This window comes from Carcharodon carcharias, chromosome 23, assembly GCF_017639515.1.
Source record: "Carcharodon carcharias isolate sCarCar2 chromosome 23, sCarCar2.pri, whole genome shotgun sequence".
NCBI lineage: Eukaryota > Metazoa > Chordata > Chondrichthyes > Lamniformes > Lamnidae > Carcharodon > Carcharodon carcharias.
This window is the reverse complement of record NC_054489.1, coordinates 11,872,695-11,900,059: the sequence shown is the minus strand read 5'-3', so window position 1 is coordinate 11,900,059 and position 27,365 is coordinate 11,872,695. Positions and strand designations below refer to the sequence as shown.

General features: G+C 66.5%; 1 protein-coding gene across 1 annotated transcript in view; it reads right to left on the bottom strand.

Moving 5' to 3' along the window:
• The window catches only part of LOC121269251 (leucine-rich repeat-containing protein 46-like), a 32,604-nt gene extending 6,464 nt beyond the window's left edge, over positions 1 to 26,140 (bottom strand). Inside the window, exons 1-3 of the mRNA XM_041173809.1 lie at positions 26,101 to 26,140; positions 5,454 to 5,553; positions 3,994 to 4,155 (exon numbers count right to left, since the gene is read on the bottom strand). Coding sequence (XP_041029743.1) covers positions 3,994 to 4,155; positions 5,454 to 5,553; positions 26,101 to 26,140 — 302 coding nt within the window. The remainder of the gene's footprint in view (positions 1 to 3,993; positions 4,156 to 5,453; positions 5,554 to 26,100) is intronic.
• Between the last annotated feature and the right edge of the window lie 1,225 nt (positions 26,141 to 27,365).

Here is a 27,365-nt window from a genome sequence, read left to right as displayed (position 1 = left end):
TGAATGAACAGAAACTACGCACCTGTCTTACTAGTAATGAGCTCACCACTTTACTAGAGACAACATTTCTTAACAATTAATTTAGTTGTCCCGTTAAAATAGTACTCACCTTAAATTGTGAAGCAATTCTAAATTTTCTATTTTCTTAATCTGATTCTGTGATTGAAAGGAAGAAATGTAAAGAATGAGAAATGAAAACTCCTTGCTAGAGGCTCACTGTTCATGTTCTGAGATGGAATGATCATCTTACTGGTATTGTTGGTGTTAGGACCTGTTACCTACTGATCAAACTATTTAATAGGTGGATATCCATTTACTGAATCAGGCAGCAGAAGTAAATCACAACTGTTATACTGTTAAACTATAGTTCAGTACAAATACCAGTTTCCTATTCTTTTCCTATCCAGAAGCAAACCCCAACTACTGGGGAAAAACCCGTCTTAGGTACAGGCTTCATTCAATGAGCATCACCTACTCTCAATTCACTCTTAAGCCTGTCCTGGTTTACTCTTAAAGGGACCTGCATTTCTAATATTGTCACAAACTGCCAATAATCCACCAAGATGTGATGAGGCATCCCACCCAAAGCATTAACCTATCTTTCTGTTTCAGGTGAAGACTGGCCAGATATGTATTTCCAGAAGCTTCTGTTTTCATTTCAGGTTTCAAATACCTCTACCTGGAACTTGGTGTTACTTGATCTGAGCATAAGGATAGTGATTTAAAGGGGACTTTAGGATAAAGTACTGTCATAAACACTTACATCTAAATGACCTCCATACCATTTTTTTTCGATTAAGTAAAATGTTTCACAAACATTTCTATCTACAAGGTTTTTCTGTATATTCATTATGTCATGACTCACTGGGGATAGTGTGCTGCAATATCAAGCACCACTGCTCCCTGAGCCGTGACAAAAGTTTGATCAACCCAGCTAATTGTTTAATTTAGGTTAACAGAATATGAGCACCAGGTTTGTAAACTTAATAAGTAAATAACTATTTATTGAACAAATCGTTTTCAACCCGTGGCAAAAGAAAGAAATATGAACCGCTAATTTCTAATTCTATAACCTAAACTCTACCCCTTCTTAAATCCCTATACACACACACACACAGGACACATAAGGCACACAAAAACATGGATTTTCAGAGTGGGATAAAACAGCTCAATAGCACCAATTCTGGAGTACAGGATTCAATGGGTTGTTTTTGATCAATGTCTTCCAAGTTCCTTTCAGTTCTTTGTTGATGACATGAGGTGGTCTTCCCAGCACTTTCAGTCTTTAGTTCACTGGTTGAGTACTTGCCTTTCAATGTCTCTAACAATGATCTTCCTCTTGCCTCGTGACAGGGGTTTTCAGAGAGAGAGCAGGTTATAGCGATATGGGGAGGAAAAGTCAGCTAGCTATTACTGTAGAATTACTGGAATCTGACACACACACACACACACACACACACACACAGGAGCAATAGGTTTTAGATCTTTTTCTTTTCAGGCTAGGAGCTATTCTGCTGCTGCTCTCACACAAAGACTGGTCATCTGGTCAGGAGCCAATTAAAATGTTGTTGCCAGGCAGTTCCCCATTAGACTGGACTCCTCCTCGACACCATCCTGTCTTTTACGGCACATTCTGTTTCAGGACAGCAACATTGTATATATCCCTCACACTGTTCCAGTAGACATGTCTTTCAAACTGCAACCATTGTAATTTTAATCCACAGTCCAACAGAAATAAAAAGATATGCTCTGTACAATTATAATAGCCAAACAACAAATGAGATGACACAGCTCAAGGGAATCCCTTTGGAACGTGTTTTCCTCTTAACACTTGTATTTGATCAATCTGTTCATCGATTGTTCCCCATTAGTATGGGTTAGGGAGAAAAAGACAGCCTTGTTTCATTCTCTTAGTGACACATTGTACTGTTATGGATGTTAATTATGTAGAATGTATGGCATAGGAACATGCCATTTGACTGAAAAAAATCCATGCCTATGTTTATGTTCCACACAAGTTAATAAGTATTTATCCTGAAAGGATGCCGCACAGTCAACTGGGCTCTCCTGGAGCTTCCTTGATTATGTTCGGAAATCAAGGAGCAATTTCCAAGAGATTTTTTCTTAAATTTGCAACAGAGGGGAGATTTTTCTCTCCATTGGGGGAGCTGAGCAAGAGTGGATGCGCAGCCAATCGCCACCTGCGATCTGCTGCGTGCTGCCATTTTATGTGGGCGGGCCTTAATTGGCCCACCCAGTGTGACGTGCACCCAGAAGTGCTGAGCACTCCCTGTGCGGGCAGGGGGGAGGAGGCTGAGTCGGGGTCTGCCCCAGCGCATTAATTTCCCTGAGGCACAGAGCTGCCTCAGGGAGATTAATTTGATCGTAAAGAATTAAAATAAGGGAAAAAAAAATATTCAGACATGACCCCTCATGCGATAGTGTCACATGAGCTGGGACATGTTAATGAATTTTAATAAAAATTTTAACTCCATTTATAAACACCTCATGAAACCTCATCCTGCCCATGGATGAAGTTTCATGATAAATACAAAGGCTGCCTGGGCTCTTCGCCTGCCTTAAGGTTGGACAGGCAGCCCAGACACCCAGCTTAATTAGATTATTATGGCCTTAATTGGCCTTTGACAGTTTGGCGGGCGCACAGCCGACTCCAGTGTGCACCCGCCGAACTGAAGATCTGAATGACGCGCCAACACATGGTTGGGACGCACGCCCGATGTCACAGCGCGTCATTTTACGTGTCGGCGAGTGGGGCCCGCCCCCGCACACCAACCAGAAGATTCGGGCCAGGGCTTTTCTTTTTTGTTGCCTCTCCTAGGAAATAGAATTGTCACCTCAAAAATATAAGAAAAGAAGATAGAACAACATTTATAAAACTAATTTTATTTAAAAGAAAATACTGGGATTTTGAACTTTTTTTATTCTTTCATGGGATTTGGGCATCAGTGGCAAGTAGATTTGTTGCCAGGCCCTAACTGCCCTTGATCTGAGTGGCTTGCTAGGCTATCTCAGAGGACAGTCAACCACATTGTGTGGACCTTGAATCACATGTAGGTCAGACCAGGTAAGGATTTCTTTCCCTAAAGGGCATTAGTGAACCAGATGGGGTTTTATGACAATCAATGATAGTTTCATGGTTACCATTATTGAGACTAGCTTTACATTCCAGGTTTTATTGATTGAATTGCCATGGTTGGATTTGAACCCATGTCCCCAGCCTGGGCCTCTGGATTACCAGTCCAGTGACATTACCACTTATGAGCTTGCATTTTGTAATCACACCAGTACTACATTTCCCCTTTTAACTCGCATTTGGGTACTTAACTGCATTGCTAATCATGTTAGTTTAACCATTCCACATTGTTGGGCTTAATAATCCTCATTGATGTTCATTGTTAAAAAGGTTAAAGTTACCAATAACATTCTGAACAGCTTAGTTTTCCCCTCTGCTCCTGATTCACAATGAAGTCTAGTTCCATAGGGCTGGCTGCTTTTCAGTAAGTTGTATTATGACCTTTCCTCAGAGAATCTTACAGCACAAAAGGAGGCCATTCCACCCATCATGCCTGTACTCTCTTTCAAATGGCAGTTCAATTAGTCCCACTCATGTTCAAGTCCAGGTAGCGAGTGCTGGCAGGGTATTTGACTGGAGTAGGCATCACAGTCAAGGTGGATCCCTTGTCACCTGATGTACAAAAATATATGATACATTGGCTTGTCTCCCAGTCGAGGGCACCATCGTTACAGAATCAAAATACGACATAAGAAATTTTCTAGCAGCAGAATAGCAAGAAGGGATTTTTCTCCTTCTAGTCCAAGGGTCTTAAAGCCAATTGTAGCACTTCTACCACTACTTTAACCGAGATTAATTCAGAAACTAGATGCAAACTTGGAATTTTATAATCCAAGGTTTAATATTACACTGGGTGGTGGATTTAACACTGAACTATCCAAAGGAGCCAAGGCATTTACTCTTCAACCACTTCAACAAAACCGTCTGTGGGAGGCTGCAGCCAGATAATTACCTGCTGAAGGTAAAGACTGTAGACATTTCCCAAGCACTCAAAATTTCCAAGGGTGTCAATATTCTCCCTGTCCAATCGAACAGTCATCAGCTTTGCCATTGCTTCTGTTCTGTGTGGAAAACAAGGAATTGATTGTCAACACCAGGAGTTTCATTTTAATCAAAGCAGATCCATTAAAAGATATCACTAAGTCAGGCTTAAACAGAGGAATAGCACAATGCAGGGCTGAGAGAAGCCGCAGCAATAAGTTTCAACACTTTGTATGCCCGAGACCTGTTTTCTTGCTTTCATTATAAAGAATCTGTAAAGGTTATACTAAATGCAACCACTAGATGGAGGCTTTGTACCCATTTTAACAATTCAAATTGTAATTTTGGAATATTTGGAAATTGAAAGAAACAAATCTAGGGGACGGGAAGGAACTGAAATTGAGGCGTAGCAAAGAAATGTTATATTTTGATTCTGTAAAGATGGTGCCCTTGACTTGGATTAACATCTCATCAAAAAGGCAGAACCTCTGATGCTGCAGCACTCCCTCAGTACTGTACTGGGAGTGTCAGCCTTGATTATATGCCCAAGATATGTTGGACACCTATCTGGAAAACAGCAGATGATGACTTTCTGCTGCCATGCTTTTGCCAGTGGCACCCACAGTCTGCAGCCATTAGAAGACATGACAGAGAAACCCAGGGGACCTCATTGTTGCTGTGGAAGCATCCATTCTCAGCTCACTACATCCCTCTGACAAACCAGTCAACTGGGGGCTACCTGTATTCCAGTGCATCGTGTGGCACAGCACAGTGGTTTACCAATATAATGTGCCATCTCAGCACCCTACATCTTCAATTCACAGCTCATTCATCTTGTAAACCTTACAGAATTAAATAAAAATCAAAGTCACCATGTCAATAGAACGTTACAATTAAACTACTTTAAATATGTGCAGAAGACCTCACAGGAATATAAATTTGCCCACCCTCATGAAACCAAGTATCAGCTTATGGTTTACTGCAGAACCCCTTACATTTTAAATTCTTCCCTTTTCCCCTTGAGCCTTGCTGGGATCTGATTCCATAGTTGCTGGCTGCCCTTGAGTATCTTGCTACCGTGTGAGCCTAGAGTGAGATTTAGCGTGCTATCTCACTACATAGAGCATTACCATTGAGCTCACTCTTAGCCACACACACTGGCTAATTAGGGTTTGCACGACTGGAAAAACCTAGGGTGTGATAGTCAATCACAGGACCGAGCAGGGATCTTCTGATCTGCATAGCTCGGTGCCACAACAAAGAAGATCGTTAACACTAACTGATCAGGGGAGCCTAATTGCATCATTGCTGCTACCATATAACCATCCAGACAGTGATGTTTATAATGGACTCCCACTGTTGAGCTGCAGCTACTCACATATCTTCTGGTGTCTGTTTATCTGCAGGCAGTTGCAGATTTCGCTTAGCAATCAGTGATATGGAAATGTACACCAACGTCTTTGATTCACATGGGCTGTCTGAAAACAACATGAACACATCCTAGTCAATATCGTTGACAGTATGCTAATAATATCAAAAGGAGAGTAGCAGAATTGGAAAGAAAAACTAGCAACTTTCTGATCAAAGGTTTGGGTGGGATTCAAGCTGATACAGTCCTTCACTAGATATTGAAAAAAGACAATGTATGGTTAAACCTGGAGGGTTTACTCAAAGGTTGCCCTCCGTTCACCTCCCTATATTTCATCCCCTCAATTGGGACAGCTTAACCTAGAGGTGGCATCAAGGTGGCTCCTTGTTTGACCTGTGAGTGGTGCAGGACGAGATCCGTCTCTTCTCAAAACAGGTTCCTCATTCAAAACTGGCAAATCACCCTCTACTGCGAGGTCCCGTGCAAGTTAACTTTGACCCTTGAGCAGTAAATATAATGTAGCACCTCCAGTTGAAAGGGTCAGGCAGTGATGCCCAGACACAATGTTGTTTTCAGACAGCCCATGTGAGTCAGGCAGTGATGCCCAGACACAAATGGGATTATAAAGAATAAACATTGGGACAAGTGGTTTATTCAGGTTAGATCACTAGGCAGCCCCAAACACATTGCTCCCAGTTACTGTATTCAGTTTATATATGTAGTGTTGTTTAATAAACACATTTATTTTAAGCTCAGAAAATCATAGAATGATTACAGCATAGGAAGCCATTCAACCTGTCATGTCTGTGCTAGTTCTCTGCCAGAGTTAATCGGCTCGTCCCACTCTCCAGCCTGTTCCTTGTGGCCCTGCTTATTCAATTCTCTTTTGAAAACCAACATTGAATCTGTTTCCACTGCACTCTCAGGGTATTCCAGACCCTAACAATGCAGATTTTCCTCACACCGTTATTGCTTCTTTTACCTTTTGTCTGATATTAGTGCCCACTGATTCTTGATCATTCTGCCAATGGAAGCAGTTTTGCTCTACCTATTCTTTCAAGACACCTAATGATTTTGAACACCTCAATCAAATCTCCACTCAAAGGGGGGGAGGGGGAAGGGGGAAGAGGGGAGGGGGTAAAGGAGGGGGCCAGAGGGGGCGCAGAGGGGGCGCAGAGGGGGGGCAGAGGGGGGGGCAGAGGGGGGGCAGAGGGGGGGCAGAGGGGGGCAGAGGGGGGCAGAGGGGGGGCAGAGGGGGGGCAGAGGGGGGGCAGAGGGGGAGGGGGGCAGAGGGGGGCAGAGGGGGGGCGGAGGGGGGCAGAGGGGGGCGGAGGGGGGCAGAGGGGGGCAGAGGGGGGGCGGAGGAGGGGCGAGGAGGGGCAAAGGAGGGGGCAAAGGAGGGGCAAAAGGAGGGGGCGGAGGGGGCGGAGGGGGGGGCGGAGGGGGGGCAGGAGGGGGCGGGGGGCAAAGGAGGGGGCGGAGGGGGGCAAGGAGGGGGCGGAGGGGGGGCAAAGGAGGGGGGCGGAGGGGGGGCAAAGGAGGGGGCAGAGGGGGCAAAGGAGGGGGCAGAGGAGGGGGCAGAGGAGGGGGCAGAGGAGGGGGCAGAGGAGGGGGCAGAGGGGGCAAAGGAGGGGGCAGAGGGGGCAAAGGAGGGGGCAGAGGGGGCAAAGGAGGGGGCAGAGGGGGCAAAGGAGGGGGCAGAGGGGGCAAAGGAGGGGGCAGAGGGGGGCAGAGGGGGCAAAGGAGGGGGCAAAGGAGGGGGCAAAGGAGGGGGCAGAGGGGGCAAAGGAGGGGGCAGAGGGGGCAAAGGAGGGGGCAGAGGGGGCAAAGGAGGGGGCAGAGGGGGCAAAGGAGGGGGCAGAGGGGGCAAAGGAGGGGGCAGAGGGGGCAGAGGGGGCAGAGGGGGCAGAGGGGGCAAAGGAGGGGGCAGAGGGGGCAAAGGAGGGGGCAGAGGGGGCAAAGGAGGGGGCAGAGGGGGCAAAGGAGGGGGCAGAGGGGGCAAAGGAGGGGGCAGAGGGGGGCAAAGGAGGGGGCAGAGGGGGCAAAGGAGGGGGCAGAGGGGGCAAAGGAGGGGGCAGAGGGGGCAAAGGAGGGGGCAGAGGGGGCAAAGGAGGGGGCAGAGGAGGGGGCAGAGGGGGCAAAGGAGGGGGCAGAGGAGGGGGCAGAGGAGGGGGCAGAGGGGGCAAAGGAGGGGGCAGAGGGGGCAAAGGAGGGGGCGGAGGGGGCAAAGGAGGGGGCGGAGGGGGCAAAGGAGGGGGCGGAGGGGGCAAAGGAGGGGGCGGAGGGGGCAAAGGAGGGGGCGGAGGGGGCAAAGGAGGGGGCGGAGGGGGCAAAGGAGGGGGCGGAGGGGGCAAAGGAGGGGGCGGAGGGGGCAAAGGAGGGGGCGGAGGGGGCAAAGGAGGGGGCGGAGGGGGCAAAGGAGGGGGCGGAGGGGGCAAAGGAGGGGGCGGAGGGGGCAAAGGAGGGGGCGGAGGGGGCAAAGGAGGGGGCGGAGGGGGCAAAGGAGGGGGCGGAGGGGGCAAAGGAGGGGGCGGAGGGGGCAAAGGAGGGGGCGGAGGGGGCAAAGGAGGGGGCGGAGGGGGCAAAGGAGGGGGCGGAAGGGGCAAAGGAGGGGGCGGAGGGGGCAAAGGAGGGGGCGGAGGGGGCAAAGGAGGGGGCGGAGGGGGCAAAGGAGGGGGCGAGGAGGGGCAGGAGGGGGCGAAGGAGGGGGCAGAGGGGGGCAAAGGAGGGGGCAGAGGGGGCAAAGGAGGGGGCAGAGGGGGCAAAGGAGGGGGCAGAGGGGGCAAAGGAGGGGGCAGAGGGGGGCAAAGAGGGGGCAGAGGGGGCAAAGGAGGGGGCAGAGGGGGCAAAGGAGGGGGCAGAGGGGGCAAAGGAGGGGGGCAGAGGGGGGCAAAGGAGGGGGCAGAGGGGGCAAAGGAGGGGGCAGAGGGGGCAAAGGAGGGGGCAGAGGGGGCAAAGGAGGGGGCAGAGGGGGCAAAAGGAGGGGCAGAGGGGGCAAAGGAGGGGGCAGAGGGGGCAAAGGAGGGGGCAGAGGGGGCAAAGGAGGGGCAGAGGGGGCAAAGGAGGGGGCAGAGGGGGGCAAAGGAGGGGGCAGAGGGGGCAAAGGAGGGGGCAGAGGGGGCAAAGGAGGGGGCAGAGGGGGCAAAGGAGGGGGCAGAGGGGGCAAAGGAGGGGGCAGAGGGGGCAAAGGAGGGGGCAGAGGGGGCAAAGGAGGGGGCAGAGGGGGCAAAGGAGGGGGCAGAGGGGGCAAAGGAGGGGGCAGAGGGGGCAAAGGAGGGGGCAGAGGGGGCAAAGGAGGGGGCAGAGGGGGCAAAGGAGGGGGCAGAGGGGGCAAAGGAGGGGGCAGAGGGGGCAAAGGAGGGGGCAGAGGGGGCAAAGGAGGGGGCAGAGGGGGCAAAGGAGGGGGCAGAGGGGGCAAAGGAGGGGGCAGAGGGGGCAAAGGAGGGGGCAGAGGGGGCAAAGGAGGGGGCAGAGGGGGCAAAGGAGGGGGCAGAGGGGGCAAAGGAGGGGGCAGAGGGGGCAAAGGAGGGGGCAGAGGGGGCAAAGGAGGGGGCAGAGGGGGCAAAGGAGGGGGCAGAGGGGGCAAAGGAGGGGGCAGAGGGGGCAAAGGAGGGGGCAGAGGGGCAAAGGAGGGGGCAGAGGGGGCAAAGGAGGGGGCAGAGGGGGCAAAGGAGGGGGCAGAGGGGGCAAAGGAGGGGGCAGAGGGGGCAAAGGAGGGGGCAGAGGGGGCAAAGGAGGGGGCAGAGGGGCAAAGGAGGGGGCAGAGGGGGCAAAGGAGGGGGCAGAGGGGGCAAAGGAGGGGGCAGAGGGGCAAAGGAGGGGGCAGACGGGGGCAAAGGAGGGGGCAGACGGGGGCAAAGGAGGGGGCAGACGGGGCAAAGGAGGGGGCAGACGGGGCAAAGGAGGGGGCAGACGGGGCAAAGGAGGGGGCAGACGGGGCAAAGGAGGGGGCAGACGGGGCAAAGGAGGGGGCAGACGGGGCAAAGGAGGGGGCAGACGGGGCAAAGGAGGGGGCAGACGGGGCAAAGGAGGGGGCAGACGGGGCAAAGGAGGGGGCAGACGGGGCAAAGGAGGGGGCAGACGGGGCAAAGGAGGGGGCAGACGGGGCAAAGGAGGGGGCAGACGGGGCAAAGGAGGGGGCAGACGGGGCAAAGGAGGGGGCAGACGGGGCAAAGGAGGGGGCAGACGGGGCAAAGGAGGGGGCAGACGGGGCAAAGGAGGGGGCAGACGGGGCAAAGGAGGGGGCAGACGGGGCAAAGGAGGGGGCAGACGGGGCAAAGGAGGGGGCAGACGGGGCAAAGGAGGGGGCAGACGGGGCAAAGGAGGGGGCAGACGGGGCAAAGGAGGGGGCAGACGGGGCAAAGGAGGGGGCAGACGGGGCAAAGGAGGGGGCAGACGGGGCAAAGGAGGGGGCAGACGGGGCAAAGGAGGGGGCAGACGGGGCAAAGGAGGGGGCAGTCGGGGCAAAGGAGGGGGCAGACGGGGCAAAGGAGGGGGGCAGACGGGGCAAAGGAGGGGGCAGACGGGGCAAAGGAGGGGGCAGACGGGCAAAGGAGGGGGCAGACGGGGCAAAGGAGGGGGCAGACGGGGCAAAGGAGGGGCAGACGGGGCAAAGGAGGGGGCAGACGGGGCAAAGGAGGGGGCAGACGGGGCAAAGGAGGGGGCAGACGGGGCAAAGGAGGGGCAGACGGGCAAAGGAGGGGGCAGACGGGGCAAAGGAGGGGGCAGACGGGGCAAAGGAGGGGGCAGACGGGGCAAAGGAGGGGGCAGACGGGGCAAAGGAGGGGGCAGACGGGGCAAAGGAGGGGGCAGACGGGGCAAAGGAGGGGGCAGACGGGGCAAAGGAGGGGGCAGACGGGGCAAAGGAGGGGGCAGACGGGGCAAAGGAGGGGGCAGACGGGGCAAAGGAGGGGGCAGAGAGGGCAAAGGAGCGGGCAGAGAGGGCAAAGGAGGGGGCAAAGAGGGCAAAGGAGGGGGCAAAGAGGGCAAAGGAGGGGGCAAAGAGGGCAAAGGAGGGGGCAGAGGAGGCGGGGGGGGCAGAGGGGGGCAAAGGAGGTGGGAGGGGGCAAAGCAGGGGGGAGGGGGGCAAAGCAGGGGGGAGGGGGGCAAAGCAGGGGGGAGGGGGGCAAAGCAGGGGGGAGGGGGGCAAAGCAGGGGGGGGAGGGGGGCAAAGCAGGGGGGGGAGGGGGGCAAAGCAGGGGGGGGAGGGGGGAAAAGGGAGGGCGGGGAGGGGGGAAAGGGGAGGGGGGGAAAGGGAGGGCGGGGAGGGGGGGAAAGGGAGGGCGGGGAGGGGAGGAAAAGGGAGGGCGGGGAGGGGGGAAAAGGGAGGGCGGGGGAGGGGGGAAATGGGAGGGCGGGGAGGGGGGAAAGGGAGGGCGGGGAAAAGGGAGGGCGGGGAGGGTGGGGGGGGGGAATGGAGGGCAGGGAGGGGGGGGAAAGGGGGGAGTGGGGAAAAGGGAGGCCGGGGCGGGGGGGAAAAGCGAGGGCGGGGAGGGGGGGAAAAGCGAGGCCGAGGAGGGGGGGAAAAAGCGAGGCCGGGGAGGGGGGGAAAAGCGAGGCCGGGGAGGGGGGGAAAAGCGAGGCCGGGGAGGGGGGGAAAAGCGAGGGCGGGGAGGGGGGGAAAAGCGAGGGCGGGGAGGGGGCGGGGAAACCGAGGGCGGGGAAACCGAGGGCGGGGAAACCGAGGGCGGGGAAAGCGAGGGCGGGGAAAGCGAGGGCGGGGAAAGCGAGGGCGGGGAGGGGGGGAGAGGGAGGGCGGGAAAGGGAGGGCGGGGAGGGGGGGGAAGGGAGGGCGGGGAGGGGGGGGAAGGGAGGGCGGGGAGGGGGGGGAAGGGAGGGCGGGGAGGGGTGGAAGGGAGGGCGGGGAGGGGTGGAAGGGAGGGCGGGGAGGGGTGGAAGGGAGGGCGGGAAGGGGAGGGGTGGAAGGGAGGGTGGGAAAGGGAGGGCGGGGAGGGGGGAAAGGGAGGGCGGGGAGGGCGGAAAGGGAGGGCGGGGAGGGGGGGAAAAGGGAGGGCGGGGAGGGGGGGAAAAGGGGAGAGCGGGGAGGGGGGGAAAAGGGAGGGCGGGGAGGGGGGAAAAGGGAGGGCGGGGAGGGGGGAAAAGGGAGGGCGGGGAGGGGGGGAAAGGGAGGGCGGGGAGGGGGGAAAGGGAGGGCGGGGAGGGGGGAAAGGGAGGGCGGGGAGGGGGGGAAAGGGAGGGCGGGGAGGGGGGAAAAGGGAGGGCGGGGAGGGGGGAAAAGGGAGGGCGGGGAGGGGGGGAAAGGGAGGGCGGGAAGGGGGGGAAAAGGGAGGGCGGGGAGGGGGGGAAAGGGAGGGCGGGGAGGGGGGGAAAAGGGAGGGGCGGGGAGGGGGGGGAAGGGAGGGCGGGGTGGGGGGGAAAAGGGAGGGCGGGGAGGGGGGGAAAGGGAGGGCGGGGAGGGGGGGAAAGGGAGGGCGGGGAGGGGGGAAAAGGGAGGACGGGGTGGGGGAAGGGAGGACGGGGTGGGGGAAGGGAGGACGGGGTGGGGGAAGGGAGGACGGGGTGGGGGAAGGGAGGACGGGGTGGGGGAAGGGAGGACGGGGTGGGGGAAGGGAGGACGGGGTGGGGGGGGGAAGGGAGGGCGGGGAGGGGGGGGGAAGGGAGGGCGGGGAGGGGGGGAAAGGGAGGGCGGGGAGGGGGGGAAAGGGAGGGCGGGGAGGGGGGGAAAGGGAGGGCGGGGAGGGGGGGAAGGGAGGGCGGGGAGGGGGGGAAGGGAGGGCGGGGAGGGGGGGAAAGGGAGGGCGGGGAGGGGGGGTAAGGGAGGGCGGGGAGGGGGGGGTAAGGGAGGGCGGGGAGGGGGGGTAAGGGAGGGCGGGGTGGGGGGGGAAGGGTGGGCGGGGAGGGGGTGGAAGGGGGGAAGGAGGAGGTGTAAGGAGGGGGGAAGGAGGGGGGAAGGAGGGGGGAAGGGGAGGGGGGAAGGGGAGGAGGTGGGAGGGGGGAAGGGGAGGAGGTGGGAGGGGGGAAGGGGAGTGGGCGGGAGGGGGGAAGGGGGAGGGGGCGGGAGGGGGAAGGGGGAGGGGGCGGGAGGGGGGAAGGGGGAGGGGGCGGGAGGGGGGAAGGGGGAGGGGGCGGGAGGGGGAAGGGGGAGGGGGCGGGAAGGGGGAAGGGGGAGGGGACGGGAAGGGGGAAGGGGAGGAGGTGGGGGGGGAAGGGGAGGAGGTGGGAGGGGGGAAGGGGAGTGGGCGGGAGGGGGAAGGGGAGTGGGCGGGAGGGGGGAAGGGGAGTGGGCGGGAGGGGGGAAGGGGAGTGGGCGGGAGGGGGGAAGGGGGAAGGGGCAGGAGGGGGGAAGGGGCAGGAGGGGGGAAGGGGCAGGAGGGGGGAAGGGCAGGAGGGGGGAAGGGCAGGAGGGGGGATGGGCAGGAGGGGGGATGGGCAGGAGGGGGAATGGGCAGGAGGCGGGAAGGGGGCGGGAGGGGGAAGGGGAAGGGGCGGGAGGGGGAAGGGGGAAGGGGCGGGAGGGGGAAGGGGGAAGGGGTGGGAGGGGGAAGGGGGAAGGGGCGGGAGGGGGAAGGGGGAAGGAGGCGGGAGGGGGGAGGTGAGACGGGCAGGGGGGAGGGGGTGGGGGGAGGGGGAGGGGGAAGGAGGAGGGGGATGGAGGAGGGGGAAGGAGGGGGGGAAGGAGGGGGGGAAGGAGGGGGGGAAGGAGGGGGGAAGAAGGAGGGGGGGAAGGAGGAGGGGGAAGGAGGAGGGGGAAGGAGGAGGGGGAAGGAGGAGGGGGAAGGGGGAGGGGGAAGGGGGAAGGGGAAGGAGGGGGGAGGGGGAAGGAGGGGGGACGGGGAAGGAGGGGGGAAGGGGGAGGGGGCGGGAGGGCAAAGGGGCAGGAGGGGGGAAGAGGGAGGGGGCGGGAGGATGGAAGGGGAGGGGGCGGGAGGATGGAAGGGGGAGGGGGCGGGAGGATGGAGGGGGAAGGGGCGGGGGGAAGGGGGAGGGGGTGGGGGGGAAGGGGGAAGGGGCGGGGGGCGGGAGGGGGAGGGGGAAGGTGGCGGGAGGGGGAAGGGGCGGGAGGGGGAAGGGGGCGGGAGGGGGAAGGGGGCGGGAGGGGGAAGGGGGCGGGAGGGGGAAGGGGGCGGGAGGGGAAGGGGGAAGGGGGCGGGAGGGGGAAGGGGGAAGGGGGCGGGAGGGGGAGGGGGAAGGGGGCGGGAGGGGGAAGGGGCGGGAGGGGGAAGGGGCGGGAGGGGGAAGGGGCGGGAGGGGGAAGGGGCGGGAGGGGGAAGGGCGGGAGGGGGAAGGGGCGGGAGGGGGAAGGGGCGGGAGGGGGAAGGGGCGGGAGGGGGAAGGGGCGGGAGGGGGAAGGGGCGGGAGGGGGAAGGGGCGGGAGGGGAAGGGGCGGGAGGGGGAAGGGGCGGGAGGGGGAAGGGGCGGGAGGGGGAAGGGGCGGGAGGGGGAAGGGGCGGGAGGGGGAAGGGGCGGGGGGGAAGGGGCGGGGGGGAAGGGGCGGGGGGGAAGGGGCGGGGGGGGAAGGGGCGGGGGGGGAAGGGGCGGGGGGGAAGGGGCGGGGGGGAAGGGGCGGGGGGGAAGGGGCGGGGGGGAAGGGGCGGGGGGGAAGGGGCGGGGGGGGAAGGGGCGGGAGGGGGGAGGGGGAAGGAGGCGGGAGGGGGGAGGGGGAAGGAGGCGGGAGGGGGGCAGGTGAGAGGGGCCGGGGAGAGGGGCAGAGGGGAGGGGGTGGGGGGAGGGGGAGGGTGGAGGGGGAGGGTGGAGGGGGAGGGGGAGCGTGGAGGAGGCGGGGGGGGAACAGTGGGGGAGGAGCAGGGAAGCGGGGGGAGGGGGGAATGAGTGGGGTGAGGAGGGCGGTGAGCGGGGGTGAGGAGGGGGGTGAGCGGGGGGGAGGAGGGTGGTGAGCGGGGGGGAGGAGGGGGGTGAGCGGGGGGGAGGAGGGGGGTGAGCGGGGGGGAGGAGGGGGTGTGTGGGGGGGAGGAGGGGGTGAGCGGGGGGGAGGAGGGGGTGAGCGGGGGGGAGGAGGGGGGTTAGCTGGGGCGACAGGAGCGGGGGGGAGGAGGGAGGGAGGAGGGGGGTGGGGAGCAGGGGGTGGGGAGCAGGGGGGAGGAGGGAGTGGGGAGCAGGGGGGAGGAGGGAGTGGGGAGCAGGGGGTGGGGAGCAGGGGGGAGGAGGGAGTGGGGAGCAGGGGGGAGGAGGGAGTGGGGAGCAGGGGGGAGGAGGGAGTGGGGAGCAGGGGGGAGGAGGGGGGTTGGGAGCAGGGGGGTCGGGAGCAGTGGGGAGGAGGGGTTGGGGAGGAGGGGGATGGGGAGCGGGGTTTGGAGGAGGAGGGTGGGGGACGAGGAGGGTGGGGGACGAGGAGGGTGGGGAGCAGGGGTGGGGAGCGGGGGGGAGGAGGGGGAGGAGGAGGGAGGGAGGGGGTGGGGAGAGGGGGGAGGAGGGGGGGTGGGGAGAGGGGGGAGGAGAGCGGGGAGGAGAGCGGGGAGGAGAGCGGGGAGGAGAGCGGGGAGGAGAGCGGGGAGGAGAGCGGGTGGGAGCAGGGGGTGGGGAGCAGGGGGTGGGGAGCAGGGGGTGGGGAGCAGGGGGTGGGGAGCAGGGGGTGGGGAGCAGGGGGGGGAGGAGGGGGTGGGGAGCAGGGGGGAGGGGGGGAGGAGGGGGTGGGGAGCAGTGGGGGAGGAGGGGTGTGGGGAGCAGGGGGAGGAGGGGGGTGAGGAGCGGGGTGGAGGAGGGGGGTGGGGAGCAGGGGGAGGATGGGGGTGGGGAGCAGGGGGAGGATGGGGGTGGGGAGCAGGGGGAGGATGGGGGTGGGGAGCAGGGGGAGGATGGGGGTGGGGAGCAGGGGGAGGAGGAGGAGGGTGGGGAGCGGTGGGGAGGAGGGGGAAGGGGAGCCGGGGGGAGGAGGGGGGGAGGAGGAGGGTGGGGAGCGGCGGGGAGGAGGAGGAGGGTGGGGAGCGGCAGGGAGGAGGAGGAGGGGTGTGAGCGGGTGGGCCGGAGGAGGAGGGGGAAGCGGGCGGGGGGGAGGAGGAGGGGGGAGCGGGCGGGGGGGAGGAGGAGGGGGAGGAGACGGGGGAGGAGAGGGGGAGGAGAGGGGGGAGGAGAGGGGGGAGGAGAGGGGGCAGGAGGGGGTGGGGAGCAGGGGGGAGGAGGGGGGTGGGAAGCAGGGGGCAGGAGGGGGGTGGGGAGCAGGGGGCAGGAGGGGGGTGGGGAGCAGGGGGCAGGAGGGGGGTGGGGAGCAGGGGGGAGGAGGGGGATGGGGAGCAGGGGGGAGGAGGGGGATGGGGAGCAGGGGGGAGGAGGGGGATGGGGAGCAGGGGGGGTGGGGAGCAGGGGGGAGGAGGGGGATGGGGAGCAGGGGGGGTGGGGAGCAGGGGGGAGGAGGGGGATGGGGAGCAGGGGGGAGGAAGGGTATGGGGAGCAGGGGGGAGGAGGGGTATGGGGAGCAGGGGGGAGGAGGGGGATGGGGAGCAGGGGGGAGGAGGGGGATGGGGAGCAGGGGGGAGGAAGGGTATGGGGAGCAGGGGGGAGGAGGGGTATGGGGAGCAGGGGGGAGGAGGGGGATGGGGAGCAGGGGGGAGGAGGGGGATGGGGAGCAGGGGGGGGTGGGGAGCAGGGGGGAGGAGGGGGATGGGGAGCAGGGGGGAGGAGAGGTGGGAGCGGGGGGAGCAGAGGGGAGGAAGGGGGTGGGGAGCAGAGGGGAGGAGGGGTTGGGGAGCGGAGGGGAGGAGGGGGGGTGGGGAGCAGGGGGGAGGAGGGGGATGGGGAGCAGGGGGGAGGAGGGAGATGGGGAGCAGGGGGGAGGAGGGGGATGGGGAGCAGGTGGGAGGATGGGGGTGGGGAGCGGGGAGGAGGAGGAGGAGGGTGGGGAGTGGGGAGGAGGAGGAGGGTGGGGAGGAGCTGGGTGGAGCGGGGGTGAGCGGGGGGAGGAAGAGGGAGGGAGGAGGGGGGAGGAGAGGTGGGAGCGGGGGGAGCAGAGGGGAGGAAGGGGGTGGGGAGCGGGGGGGAGGAAGGGTTGGGGAGCGGAGGGGAGGAGGGGGGTGGGGAGCGGAGGGTGGCGAGTGGGGGGGAGGAGCGGGGGGGGGGAGTGGGGGGGGGAGGGGGGAGTGAGAGGGGGGAGTGAGAGGGGGGAGTGAGAGGGGGGAGGAGACGGGGGAGGAGACGGGGGAGGAGACGGGGGAGGAGACGGGGGAGGAGACGGGGGAGGAGACGGGGGAGGAGACGGGGGAGGAGACGGGGGAGGAGACGGGGGAGGAGAGGGGGGAGGAGAGGGGGGAGGAGAGGGGGGAGGAGAGGGGGGAGGAGAGGGGGGAGGAGAGGGGGGAGGAGGGCGGGGAGGAGAGGGGGAGGAGAGGGGGAGGAGAGGGGGAGGAGGGCGGGGAGCGGGGGGCAGGAGGGGGGTGCGGAGCAGGGGGGTGGGGAGCAGGGGGCAGGAGGGGGGTGGGGAGCAGGGGGCAGGAGGGGGGTGGGGAGCAGGGGGGAGGAGGGGGATGGGGAGCAGGGGGGAGGAGGGGGATGGGGAGCAAGTGGGAGGAGGAGGGTGGGGAGGAGCTGGGTGGAGCGGGGGGAGGAAGAAGGAGGGAGGAGGGGGGAGGAGAGGAGGGAGCGGGGGGGAGTAAGGGGGTGGGGAGCGGGGGGGAGGAGGGGGGTGGGGAGCGGAGGGCAGGAGGGGGGTTGGGAGCGGAGGGTGGCGAGCGGGGGGGAGGAGCGGGGAGGGGAGTGGGGGGGGGAGGGGGGAGGAGCAGGGGGGAGGGGAGCAGGGAGGAGGAGAGGGGTGGGGAGCAGGGAGGAGGAGAGGGGTGGGGAGCAGGGGGGAGGAGAGGGGTGGGGAGGAGGGGTTTGGGGAGCGGCAGGGAGGAGGAGGAGGAGGGGGGAGGTGAGCGGTTGGGGGGGGGAGGCGGGAGGGGGAGTGGGGGAGGAGGGGGAGTGGGGGAGGAGGGGGGAGGGGGAGCGGGAGGGGGGAGTGGGGAGCAGGAGGGGGGACGGGGGGGGGCGCGAAGCGACGGGGGGGGACGATGGGGGGGAGGGGCGGGGAGGAGGAGGGGGGAGGAAGAGGGTAGGAGCGGGGGGGAGGAGGGAGCGGGGGGCAGGAGGGAGCGGGGGGGGAGGAGGAGAGGGGGAGCGGGGGGGACGAGAGGGGGGAGCGGGGGGGAGGAGAGGGGGGAGCGGGGGGGAGGAGAGGGGGGAGCGGGGGGGAGGAGAGGGGGGAGCGGGGGGGGAGGAGAGGGGGGAGCGGGGGGGAGGAGAGGGGGGAGCGGGGGGGAGGAGGGGGATGGGGAGCAGGGGGGAGGAGGGGGATGGGGAGCAGGGGGGAGGAGGGGGATGGGGAGCAGGGGGGAGGAGGGGGATGGGGAGCAGGTGGGAGGATGGGGGTGGGGAGCGGGGAGGAGGAGGAGGAGGAGGGTGGGGAGCGGTGGGGGAGGAGGAGGGTGGGAGGAGCTGGGTGGAGCGGGGGTGAGCGGGGGGAGGAAGAGGGAGGGAGGAGGGGGAGGAGAGGTGGGAGCGGGGGGAGCGGGGGGGAGGAGGGGGGTGGGGAGCGGGGGGAGGAGGGGGTGGGGAGCAGAGGGTGGCGAGCGGGGGGGAGGAGCGGGGGGGGGAGTGGGGGGGGGGAGTGGGGGGGGAGCAGGGGGGAGGGAAGCAGGGAGGAGGGGAGGGGAGGGGAGCAGGGGGGAGGAGCGGGGTGGGGAGGAGGGGTTTGGGGAACGGCAGGGAGGAGGAGGAGGAGGAGGGGGGTGAGCGGGTGGGGGGGGAGGCGGGAGGGGGAGTGGGGGAGGAGGGGGAGTGGGGGAGGAGGGGGAGAGCGAGCATGGGGGGGGGAGCGTGGGGGGGCGAGCATGGGGGGGCGAGCTTGGGGGGGAGGAGGAATGGAGCGGGGGGAGGAGGGGGGAGGGGAGCGGGAGGGGGGGAGTGGGGAGCAGGAGGGGGGACGGGGGGGAGCGGAGTGACGGGGGGGACGATGGGGGGGGAGGGGCGGGGAGGAGGAGGGGGGAGGAAGAGGGGGGAGGAAGAGGGTAGGAGCGGGGGGGAGGTGGGAGCGGGGGGGGGGAGGAGGAGAAGGGGAGCGGGGGGGGAGGAGAGGGGAGAGAGGGGGGGAGGAGAGGGGGGAGGAGAGGGGGGGAGGAGAGGGGGAGGAGAGGGGGAGGAGAGGGGGAGGAGAGGGGGAGGAGAGGGGGAGGAGAGGGGGGGAGGAGAGGGGGAGGAGAGGGGGAGGAGAGGGGGAGGAGGGGGGGTGGGGAGGAGGGGGTTGGGGAGCAGGAGGGAGGAGGGGGAGCGAGTTGGGGGAGGAGGAGAGGGAGGAACAGGAGGAGCCGGGGGGAGGAGCAGGGGGAGGGAAGCAGGGAGGAGGGGAGCAGGGAGGAGGGGAGCAGGGAGGAGGAGAGGGGTGGGGAGCAGGGGGGAGGAGAGGGTTGGGGAGGAGGGGTTTGGGGAGCGGCAGGGAGGAGGAGGAGGAGGAGGGGGGTAAGCGGGTAGGGGGGGAGGAGGGGGGTGAGCGGGTGGGGGGGGGAGGAGGGGGGGAGCGGGTGGGGGGGTAGGCGGGAGTGAGAGGGGGGAGGAGGAGGGTAGGAGCGGGGGGGGGAAGGAGAGGTGGGAGCGGGGGGGAGTGGGGAAGGAGGGGGGAGCGGGGGGGAGGGGGGGAGCGGGGGGGAGGGGGGAGGGGGGGGAGGGGGGAGCGGGGGGGAGGGGGGAGCGGGGGGGAGGGGGGAGCAGGGGGGAGGGGGGAGCGGGGGGGAGGGGGGAGCGGGGGGGAGGGGGGAGCGGGGGGGAGGGGGGAGCGGGAGGGGGGAGGGGGAATCGGGAGGGGGGAGGGGGAATCGGGAGGGGGGAGGGGAATCGGGCGGGAGAGGAGGGGGAGGGGGGAGGAGGAGGGGGAGGGGGGAGGAGGAGGGGGGAGTGAGAGGGGGAGGAGGAGGGTAGGAGCGGGGGGGGAAGGAGAGGGGTGAGCGGGGGGAGGAGGGGGGTGGGGAGCAGGGGGGAGGAGGGGGGTGGGGAGCAGGGGGAGGAGGGGGGTGGGGAGCAGGGGGGAGGAGGGGGGTGGGGAGCAGGGGGAGAATTGGGGTTGGGGAGCAGGGGGAGGATGGGGGTGGGGAGCAGGGGGGAGGATGGGGGTGGGGAGCAGGGGGGAGGAGGGGGATGGGGAGCAGGGGGGAGGAAGGGTATGGGGAGCAGGGGGGAGGAGGGGTATGGGGAGCAGGGGGGAGGAGGGGGATGGGGAGCAGGGGGGAGGAGGGGGATGGGGAGCAGGGGGGGTGGGGAGCAGGGGGGAGGAGGGGGATGGGGAGCAGGGGGGAGGAGAGGTGGGAGCGGGGGGAGCAGAGGGGAGGAAGGGGGTGGGGAGCAGAGGGGAGGAGGGGTTGGGGAGCGGAGGGGAGGAGGGGGGGTGGGGAGCAGGGGGGAGGAGGGGGATGGGGAGCAGGGGGGAGGAGGGAGATGGGGAGCAGGGGGAGGAGGGGGATGGGGAGCAGGTGGGAGGATGGGGGTGGGGAGCGGGGAGGAGGAGGAGGAGGGTGGGGAGTGGGGAGGAGGAGGAGGGTGGGGAGGAGCTGGGTGGAGCGGGGGTGAGCGGGGGGAGGAAGAGGGAGGGAGGAGGGGGGAGGAGAGGTGGGAGCGGGGGGAGCAGAGGGGAGGAAGGGGGTGGGGAGCGGGGGGGAGGAAGGGTTGGGGAGCGGAGGGGAGGAGGGGGGTGGGGAGCGGAGGGTGGCGAGTGGGGGGGAGGAGCGGGGGGGGGGAGTGGGGGGGGGAGGGGGAGTGAGAGGGGGGAGTGAGAGGGGGGAGTGAGAGGGGGGAGGAGACGGGGGAGGAGACGGGGGAGGAGACGGGGGAGGAGACGGGGGAGGAGAGGGGGGAGGAGACGGGGGAGGAGAGGGGGGAGGAGAGGGGGGAGGAGAGAGGAGAGGGGGGAGGAGAGGGGGGAGGAGAGAGGAGAGGGGGGAGGAGAGAGGAGAGGGGGGAGGAGAGGGGGGAGGAGAGGGGGGAGGAGGGCGGGGAGGAGAGGGGGAGGAGAGGGGGAGGAGAGGGGGAGGAGGGCGGGGAGCGGGGGGCAGGAGGGGGGTGCGGAGCAGGGGGGTGGGGAGCAGGGGGCAGGAGGGGGGTGGGGAGCAGGGGGCAGGAGGGGGGTGGGGAGCAGGGGGGAGGAGGGGGATGGGGAGCAGGGGGGAGGAGGGGGATGGGGAGCAAGTGGGAGGAGGAGGGTGGGGAGCGGTGGGGGAGGAGGAGGGTGGGGAGGAGCTGGGTGGAGCGGGGGGAGGAAGAAGGAGGGAGGAGGGGGGAGGAGAGGAGGGAGCGGGGGGGAGTAAGGGGGTGGGGAGCGGGGGGGAGGAGGGGGGTGGGGAGCGGAGGGGAGGAGGGGGGTTGGGAGCGGAGGGTGGCGAGCGGGGGGGAGGAGCGGGGAGGGGAGTGGGGGGGGGAGGGGGGAGGAGCAGGGGGGAGGGGAGCAGGGAGGAGGAGAGGGGTGGGGAGCAGGGAGGAGGAGAGGGGTGGGGAGCAGGGGGGAGGAGAGGGGTGGGGAGGAGGGGTTTGGGGAGCGGCAGGGAGGAGGAGGAGGAGGGGGGGTGAGCGGTTGGGGGGGGGAGGCGGGAGGGGGAGTGGGGGAGGAGGGGGAGTGGGGGAGGAGGGGGGAGGGGGAGCGGGAGGGGGGAGTGGGGAGCAGGAGGGGGGACGGGGGGGGCGCGAAGCGACGGGGGGGGACGATGGGGGGGAGGGGCGGGGAGGAGGAGGGGGGAGGAAGAGGGTAGGAGCGGGGGGGAGGAGGGAGCGGGGGGCAGGAGGGAGCGGGGGGGGAGGAGGAGAGGGGGAGCGGGGGGGACGAGAGGGGGGAGCGGGGGGGAGGAGAGGGGGGAGCGGGGGGGAGGAGAGGGGGGAGCGGGGGGGAGGAGAGGGGGGAGCGGGGGGGGAGGAGAGGGGGGAGCGGGGGGGAGGAGAGGGGGGAGCGGGGGGGAGGAGGGGGATGGGGAGCAGGGGGGAGGAGGGGGATGGGGAGCAGGGGGGAGGAGGGGTATGGGGAGCAGGGGGGAGGATGGGGATGGGGAGCAGGTGGGAGGATGGGGGTGGGGAGCGGGGAGGAGGAGGAGGAGGAGGGTGGGGAGCGGTGGGGGAGGAGGAGGGTGGGGAGGAGCTGGGTGGAGCGGGGGTGAGCGGGGGGAGGAAGAGGGAGGGAGGAGGGGGGAGGAGAGGTGGGAGCGGGGGGAGCGGGGGGGAGGAGGGGGGTGGGGAGCGGGGGGAGGAGGGGGTGGGGAGCAGAGGGTGGCGAGCGGGGGGGAGGAGCGGGGGGGGGAGTGGGGGGGGGAGTGGGGGGGGAGCAGGGGGGAGGGAAGCAGGGAGGAGGGGAGGGGAGGGGAGCAGGGGGGAGGAGCGGGGTGGGGAGGAGGGGTTTGGGGAACGGCAGGGAGGAGGAGGAGGAGGAGGGGGGTGAGCGGGTGGGGGGGGAGGCGGGAGGGGGAGTGGGGGAGGAGGGGGAGTGGGGGAGGAGGGGGAGAGCGAGCATGGGGGGGGGAGCGTGGGGGGGCGAGCATGGGGGGGCGAGCTTGGGGGGGAGGAGGAATGGGAGCGGGGGGAGGAGGGGGGAGGGGGAGCGGGAGGGGGGGAGTGGGGAGCAGGAGGGGGGACGGGGGGGAGCGGAGTGACGGGGGGGACGATGGGGGGGGAGGGGCGGGGAGGAGGAGGGGGGAGGAAGAGGGGGGAGGAAGAGGGTAGGAGCGGGGGGGAGGTGGGAGCGGGGGGGGGGAGGAGGAGAAGGGGAGCGGGGGGGAGGAGAGGGGGGAGGAGAGGGGGGAGGAGAGGGGGGGAGGAGAGGGGGGGAGGAGAGGGGGAGGAGAGGGGGAGGAGAGGGGGAGGAGAGGGGGGAGGAGAGGAGAGGGGGGAGGAGAGGGGAGAGAGGTGGGAGGAGAGGGGAGAGAGGGGGTAGGAGGGGGGAGGAGAGGGGGAGGAGGGGGGTTGGGGAGGAGGGGGTTGGGGAGCAGGAGGGAGGAGGGGGAGCGAGTTGGGGGAGGAGGAGAGGGAGGAACAGGAGGAGCCGGGGGGAGGAGCAGGGGGAGGGAAGCAGGGAGGAGGGGAGCAGGGAGGAGGGGAGCAGGGAGGAGGAGAGGGGTGGGGAGCAGGGGGGAGGAGAGGGTTGGGGAGGAGGGGTTTGGGGAGCGGCAGGGAGGAGGAGGAGGAGGAGGGGGGTAAGCGGGTAGGGGGGGAGGAGGGGGGTGAGCGGGTGGGGGGGGGAGGAGGGGGGGAGGCGGGTGGGGGGGTAGGCGGGAGTGAGAGGGGGGAGGAGGAGGGTAGGAGCGGGGGGGGGAAGGAGAGGTGGGAGCGGGGGGGAGTGGGGAAGGAGGGGGGAGCGGGGGGGAGGGGGGAGCGGGGGGGAGGGGGGAGCGGGGGGGAGGGGGGAGCGGGGGGGGAGGGGGGAGCGGGGGGGAGGGGGGAGCGGGGGGGAGGGGGGAGCAGGGGGGAGGGGGGAGCGGGGGGGAGGGGGGAGCGGGGGGGAGGGGGGAGCGGGGGGGAGGGGGAGCGGGAGGGGGGAGGGGGAATCGGGAGGGGGGAGGGGGAATCGGGAGGGGGGAGGGGGAATCGGGCGGGAGAGGAGGGGGAGGGGGGAGGAGGAGGGGGAGGGGGGAGGAGGAGGGGGGAGTGAGAGGGGGAGGAGGAGGGTAGGAGCGGGGGGGGAAGGAGAGGGGTGAGCGGGGGGAGGAGGGGGGTGGGGAGCAGGGGGGAGGAGGGGGGTGGGGAGCAGGGGGGAGGAGGGGGGTGGGGAGCAGGGGGGAGGAGGGGGGTGGGGAGCAGGGGGAGAATTGGGGTTGGGGAGCAGGGGGAGGATGGGGGTGGGGAGCAGGGGGGAGGATGGGGGTGGGGAGCAGGGGGGAGGATGGGGGTGGGGGAGGAGGGGGTGGGGGTGGGGGAGGAGGGGGTGGGGGTGGGGGAGGAGGGGGTGGGGGTGGGGGAGGAGGGGGTGGGGGTGGGGGAGGAGGGGGTGGGGGAGGAGGGGGTGGGGGAGGAGGGGGTGGGGGAGGAGGGGGTGGGGGAGCGGGGGTGAGGAGGGGGGTGGGGCGCGGGGGTGAGGAGGGGGGTGGGAAGCGGGGGTGAGGAGGGGGGTGGGAAGCGGGGGTGAGGAGAGGGTTGGGGAGCGGGCGGGAGGAGGGGGGTGGGAAGCAGGGGGGAGGATGGGGGTGGGGAGCAGGGGGGAGGATGGGGGTGGGGAGCAGGGGGGAGGATGGGGGTGGGGAGCAGGGGGGAGGATGGGGGTGGGGAGCAGGGGGGAGGATGGGGGTGGGGAGCAGGGGGGAGGATGGGGGTGGGGAGGAGGGGTTTGGGGAACGGCAGGGAGGAGGAGGAGGAGGAGAGGGGGTGAGCGGGTGGGGGGGGAGGCGGGAGGGGGAGTGGGGGAGGAGGGGGAGTGGGGGAGGAGGGGGAGTGGGGGAGGATGGGGAGAGCGAGCATGGGGGGGGAGCGTGGGGGGGCGAGCATGGGGGGGAGGAGGAATGGGAGCGGGGGGAGGAGAGGGTTGGGGAGGAGGGGTTTGGGGAGCGGCAGGGAGGAGGAGGAGGAGGAGGGGGGTAAGCGGGTAGGGGGGGAGGAGGGGGGGAGCGGGTGGGGGGGGTAGGCGGGAGTGAGAGGGGGGAGGAGGAGGGTAGGAGCGGGGGGGGAAGGAGAGGGGGGAGCGGGCGGGAGGGGGGAGGGAGGGGGGAGCGGGGGGGAGGGGGGGAGCGGGGGGGAGGGGGAATCGGGAGGGGGGAGGGGGAATCGGGAGGGGGGGAGGGGGAATCGGGAGGGGGGAGGGGGGAGCGGGCGGGAGAGGAGGGGGAGGGGGGAGGAGGAGGGGAGAGGGGGAGGAGGAGGGGGGAGTGAGAGGGGGAGGAGGAGGGTAGGAGCGGGGGGGAAGGAGAGGGGTGAGCGGGGGGAGGAGGGGGGTGGGGAGCAGGGGGGAGGATGGGGGTGGGGAGCAGGGGGGAGGATGGGGGTGGGGAGCAGGGGGGCGGATGGGGGTGGGGAGCAGGGGGGAGGATGGGGGTGGGGAGCAGGGGGGAGGATGGGGGTGGGGAGCAGGGGTGAGGATGGGGGTGGGGAGCAGGGGGGAGGATGGGGGTGGGGAGCAGGGGGGAGGATGGGGGTGGGGAGCAGGGGGGAGGATGGGGGTGGGGAGCAGGGGGGAGGATGGGGGTGGGGAGCAGGGGGGAGGATGGGGGTGGGGGAGGAGGGGGTGGGGGTGGGGGAGGAGGGGGTGGGGGAGGAGGGGGTTGGCGAGCGGGGGTGAGGAGGGGGGTGGGGGGCGGGGGTGGGGGGCGGGGGTGAGGAGGGGGGTGGGAAGCGGGGGTGAGGAGAGGGTTGGGGAGCGGGGGGGAGGAGGGGGGTGGGAAGCAGGGGGGAGGATGGGGGTGGGGAGCAGGGGGGAGGATGGGGGTGGGGAGCAGGGGGGAGGATGGGGGTGGGGAGCAGGGGGGAGGATGGGGGTGGGGAGCAGGGGGGAGGATGGGGGTGGGGAGCAGGGGGGAGGATGGGGGTGGGGAGCAGGGGGGAGGATGGGGGTGGGGAGCAGGGGGGAGGATGGGGGTGGGGGAGGAGGGGGGAGGATGGGGGTGGGGGAGGAGGGGGGAGGATGGGGGTGGGGAGCAGGGGGAGGATGGGGGTGGGGAGCAGGGGGGAGGATGGGGGTGGGGAGCAGGGGGGAGGATGGGGGTGGGGAGCAGGGGGGAGGATGGGGGTGGGGAGCAGGGGGGAGGATGGGGGTGGGGAGCAGGGGGGAGGATGGGGGTGGGGAGCAGGGGGGAGGATGGGGGTGGGGAGCAGGGGGGAGGATGGGGGTGGGGAGCAGGGGGGAGGATGGGGGTGGGGAGCAGGGGGGAGGATGGGCGTGGGGAGCAGGGGGGAGGATGGGGGTGGGGGAGGAGGGGGTTGGCGAGGAGGGGGTTGGCGAGGAGGGGGTTGGCGAGGAGGGGGTTGGCGAGGAGGGGGTTGGCGAGGAGGGGGTTGGCGAGGAGGGGGTTGGGGAGGGGGTTGAGGAGGGGGTTGAGGAGGGGGTTGGCGAGGAGGGGGTTGGGGAGGGGGTTGAGGAGGGGGTTGAGGAGGGGGTTGGCGAGGAGGGGGTTGGGGAGGGGGTTGGGGAGGGGGTTGGGGAGGGGGTTGGGGAGCGGGGGGGGAGGGGAGCGGAGGGGGGTGGGGAGCAGGGGGGAGGATGGGGGTTGGGGAGGAGGGGGGAGGATGGGGGTTGGCGAGGAGGGGGTTGGCGAGCAGGGGGTTGGCGAGCAGGGGGTTGGGGAGCAGGGGGAGGGGGGTTGGGGAGGATGGGGGTTGGGGAGCGGGGGGGAGGAGGGGGGTGGGGAGTGGGGGAGTAGGGGGAGGGGGAGGGGGGATGGGGAGGGGGAGGGGGGGATGGGGAGGGGAGTGGGGGAGTAGGGGGAGGGGGAGGGGGGATGGGGAGGGGGTGGGGAGGGGGGGAGGAGGGGGTGGGGAGTGGGGGAGTAGGGTGAGGGGGGATGGGGAGGGGAAGCGGGGGGGATGGGAGGACGGCAGGGGTGGTGGACGGGGGGGGGGGGGTGGGGAATGGGTGGACGGGAAGTGGGGAGTGTTCGTCCTATTTAATTCGGGGTTTCAGCTGCCGCGCGGAAATGTTTTATTATTTTTGAAGCTGCGATGGGGATTTTTGCGGCCTTTGGGTCAGAGTTGGACACCTTGGCCACTCCACTCCCCGCCCCCGACCCCGCCCCCGACCCCGACCCGGCCGGACCAGACTTACCCTCCGCCATCGTAGCCTCTCCGCGGCCTCCGTTGCCCATGGCAACCGTCAACGGCGCCGGCCACTGACACCAACGAGTGTGAGAGAAGCGCAAGAGATGCCCCTTCCCCCGGTCCTCAACTCCTGTTGGCGGGCGCTCTCCACCCCGCCCCCTAGTGGCGGAGCTGAGAACCGGTTGAACTCAGCGACCTGTGAAAACGTTCCGACTCTTAACCTTTCCTCGAATTAAAACAAAAAGTGGGCAAAATACTGCAAAGGCTGGAAATCTAAAATAAAACAGCCGGTGGGGTGGGGGGGGGGGGAGAAAATCGCTGGGAATATGCAGCAGGTCAGGCAGCATCTTGCGGAGCAAAAATGCCAGTTCACGTTTCAGGCCGATGATGACCTTTCATGGCTGCTTGACCCAAGGATGTGACCAGAACTGTGAGGCTTACCTCTCATCAGGTAAGAGCCTGGGTGGGGTGGGGTGGGGTGGGGCCAGGAAAAGAACTTGACTCTGAGAAAAGGGTCAACAGATCCACAGGACCATTTCATACAGTTAAAAAAAATACTGAGAAAATTCACACTTAGTGGCTGGAGGTGGAGAGGGAGTGAAAGGTCAGGTGAGGAGGGACCAAAGGATAAAAGCAAAGAACTTGCGGATGCTGGAAATCCAAAGCAAAAGCAAAAACAAAAACAGAAATACCTGGAAAAACTCAGCAGGTCTGGCCGTAGCGGTGGAGAAGAACACAGTTGACGTTTCGAGACCTCATGACCCTTCAACAGAACCAAGTAGAAATAGGAAAGGGGTGAAATATAAGCTGGTTGGGGGTTTCAGCAGCAGATGATCTGGGGCAGGGCGGTGTTGGGCAATGCGGAAATAGGTGGCCTTAGTGATGACACGGTTTTTGTGGCCTGAAGGTCATCTCAAGGTCAAATATAAAATTGTGAACAGTCTGGTTCTACCTTAGACATTTGTCACCCCTTTCCTATTTTTACTTAGTTCTGTTGAAGGGTCATGAGGACCCGAAACGTCAACTGTGCTCTTCTCCACCGATGCTGCCAGACCTGCTGGGTTTTTCCGAGGGACCAAGGGAGGTTGGCTGGCTGATTGATTGGCATCCTTCCATCTGCAGGAGATGATGGGAATGCAACCTCAGAACTTTGGTGATCTGCTGCACTTCTTTTGATGGCTGAACAAGAACAATTCTAGAAAATCAAAGCCTGCAACATGTGCCACACCTGAAATTTGTCCCCTGCCAGTGATACGGGACAATCCCTGCTAA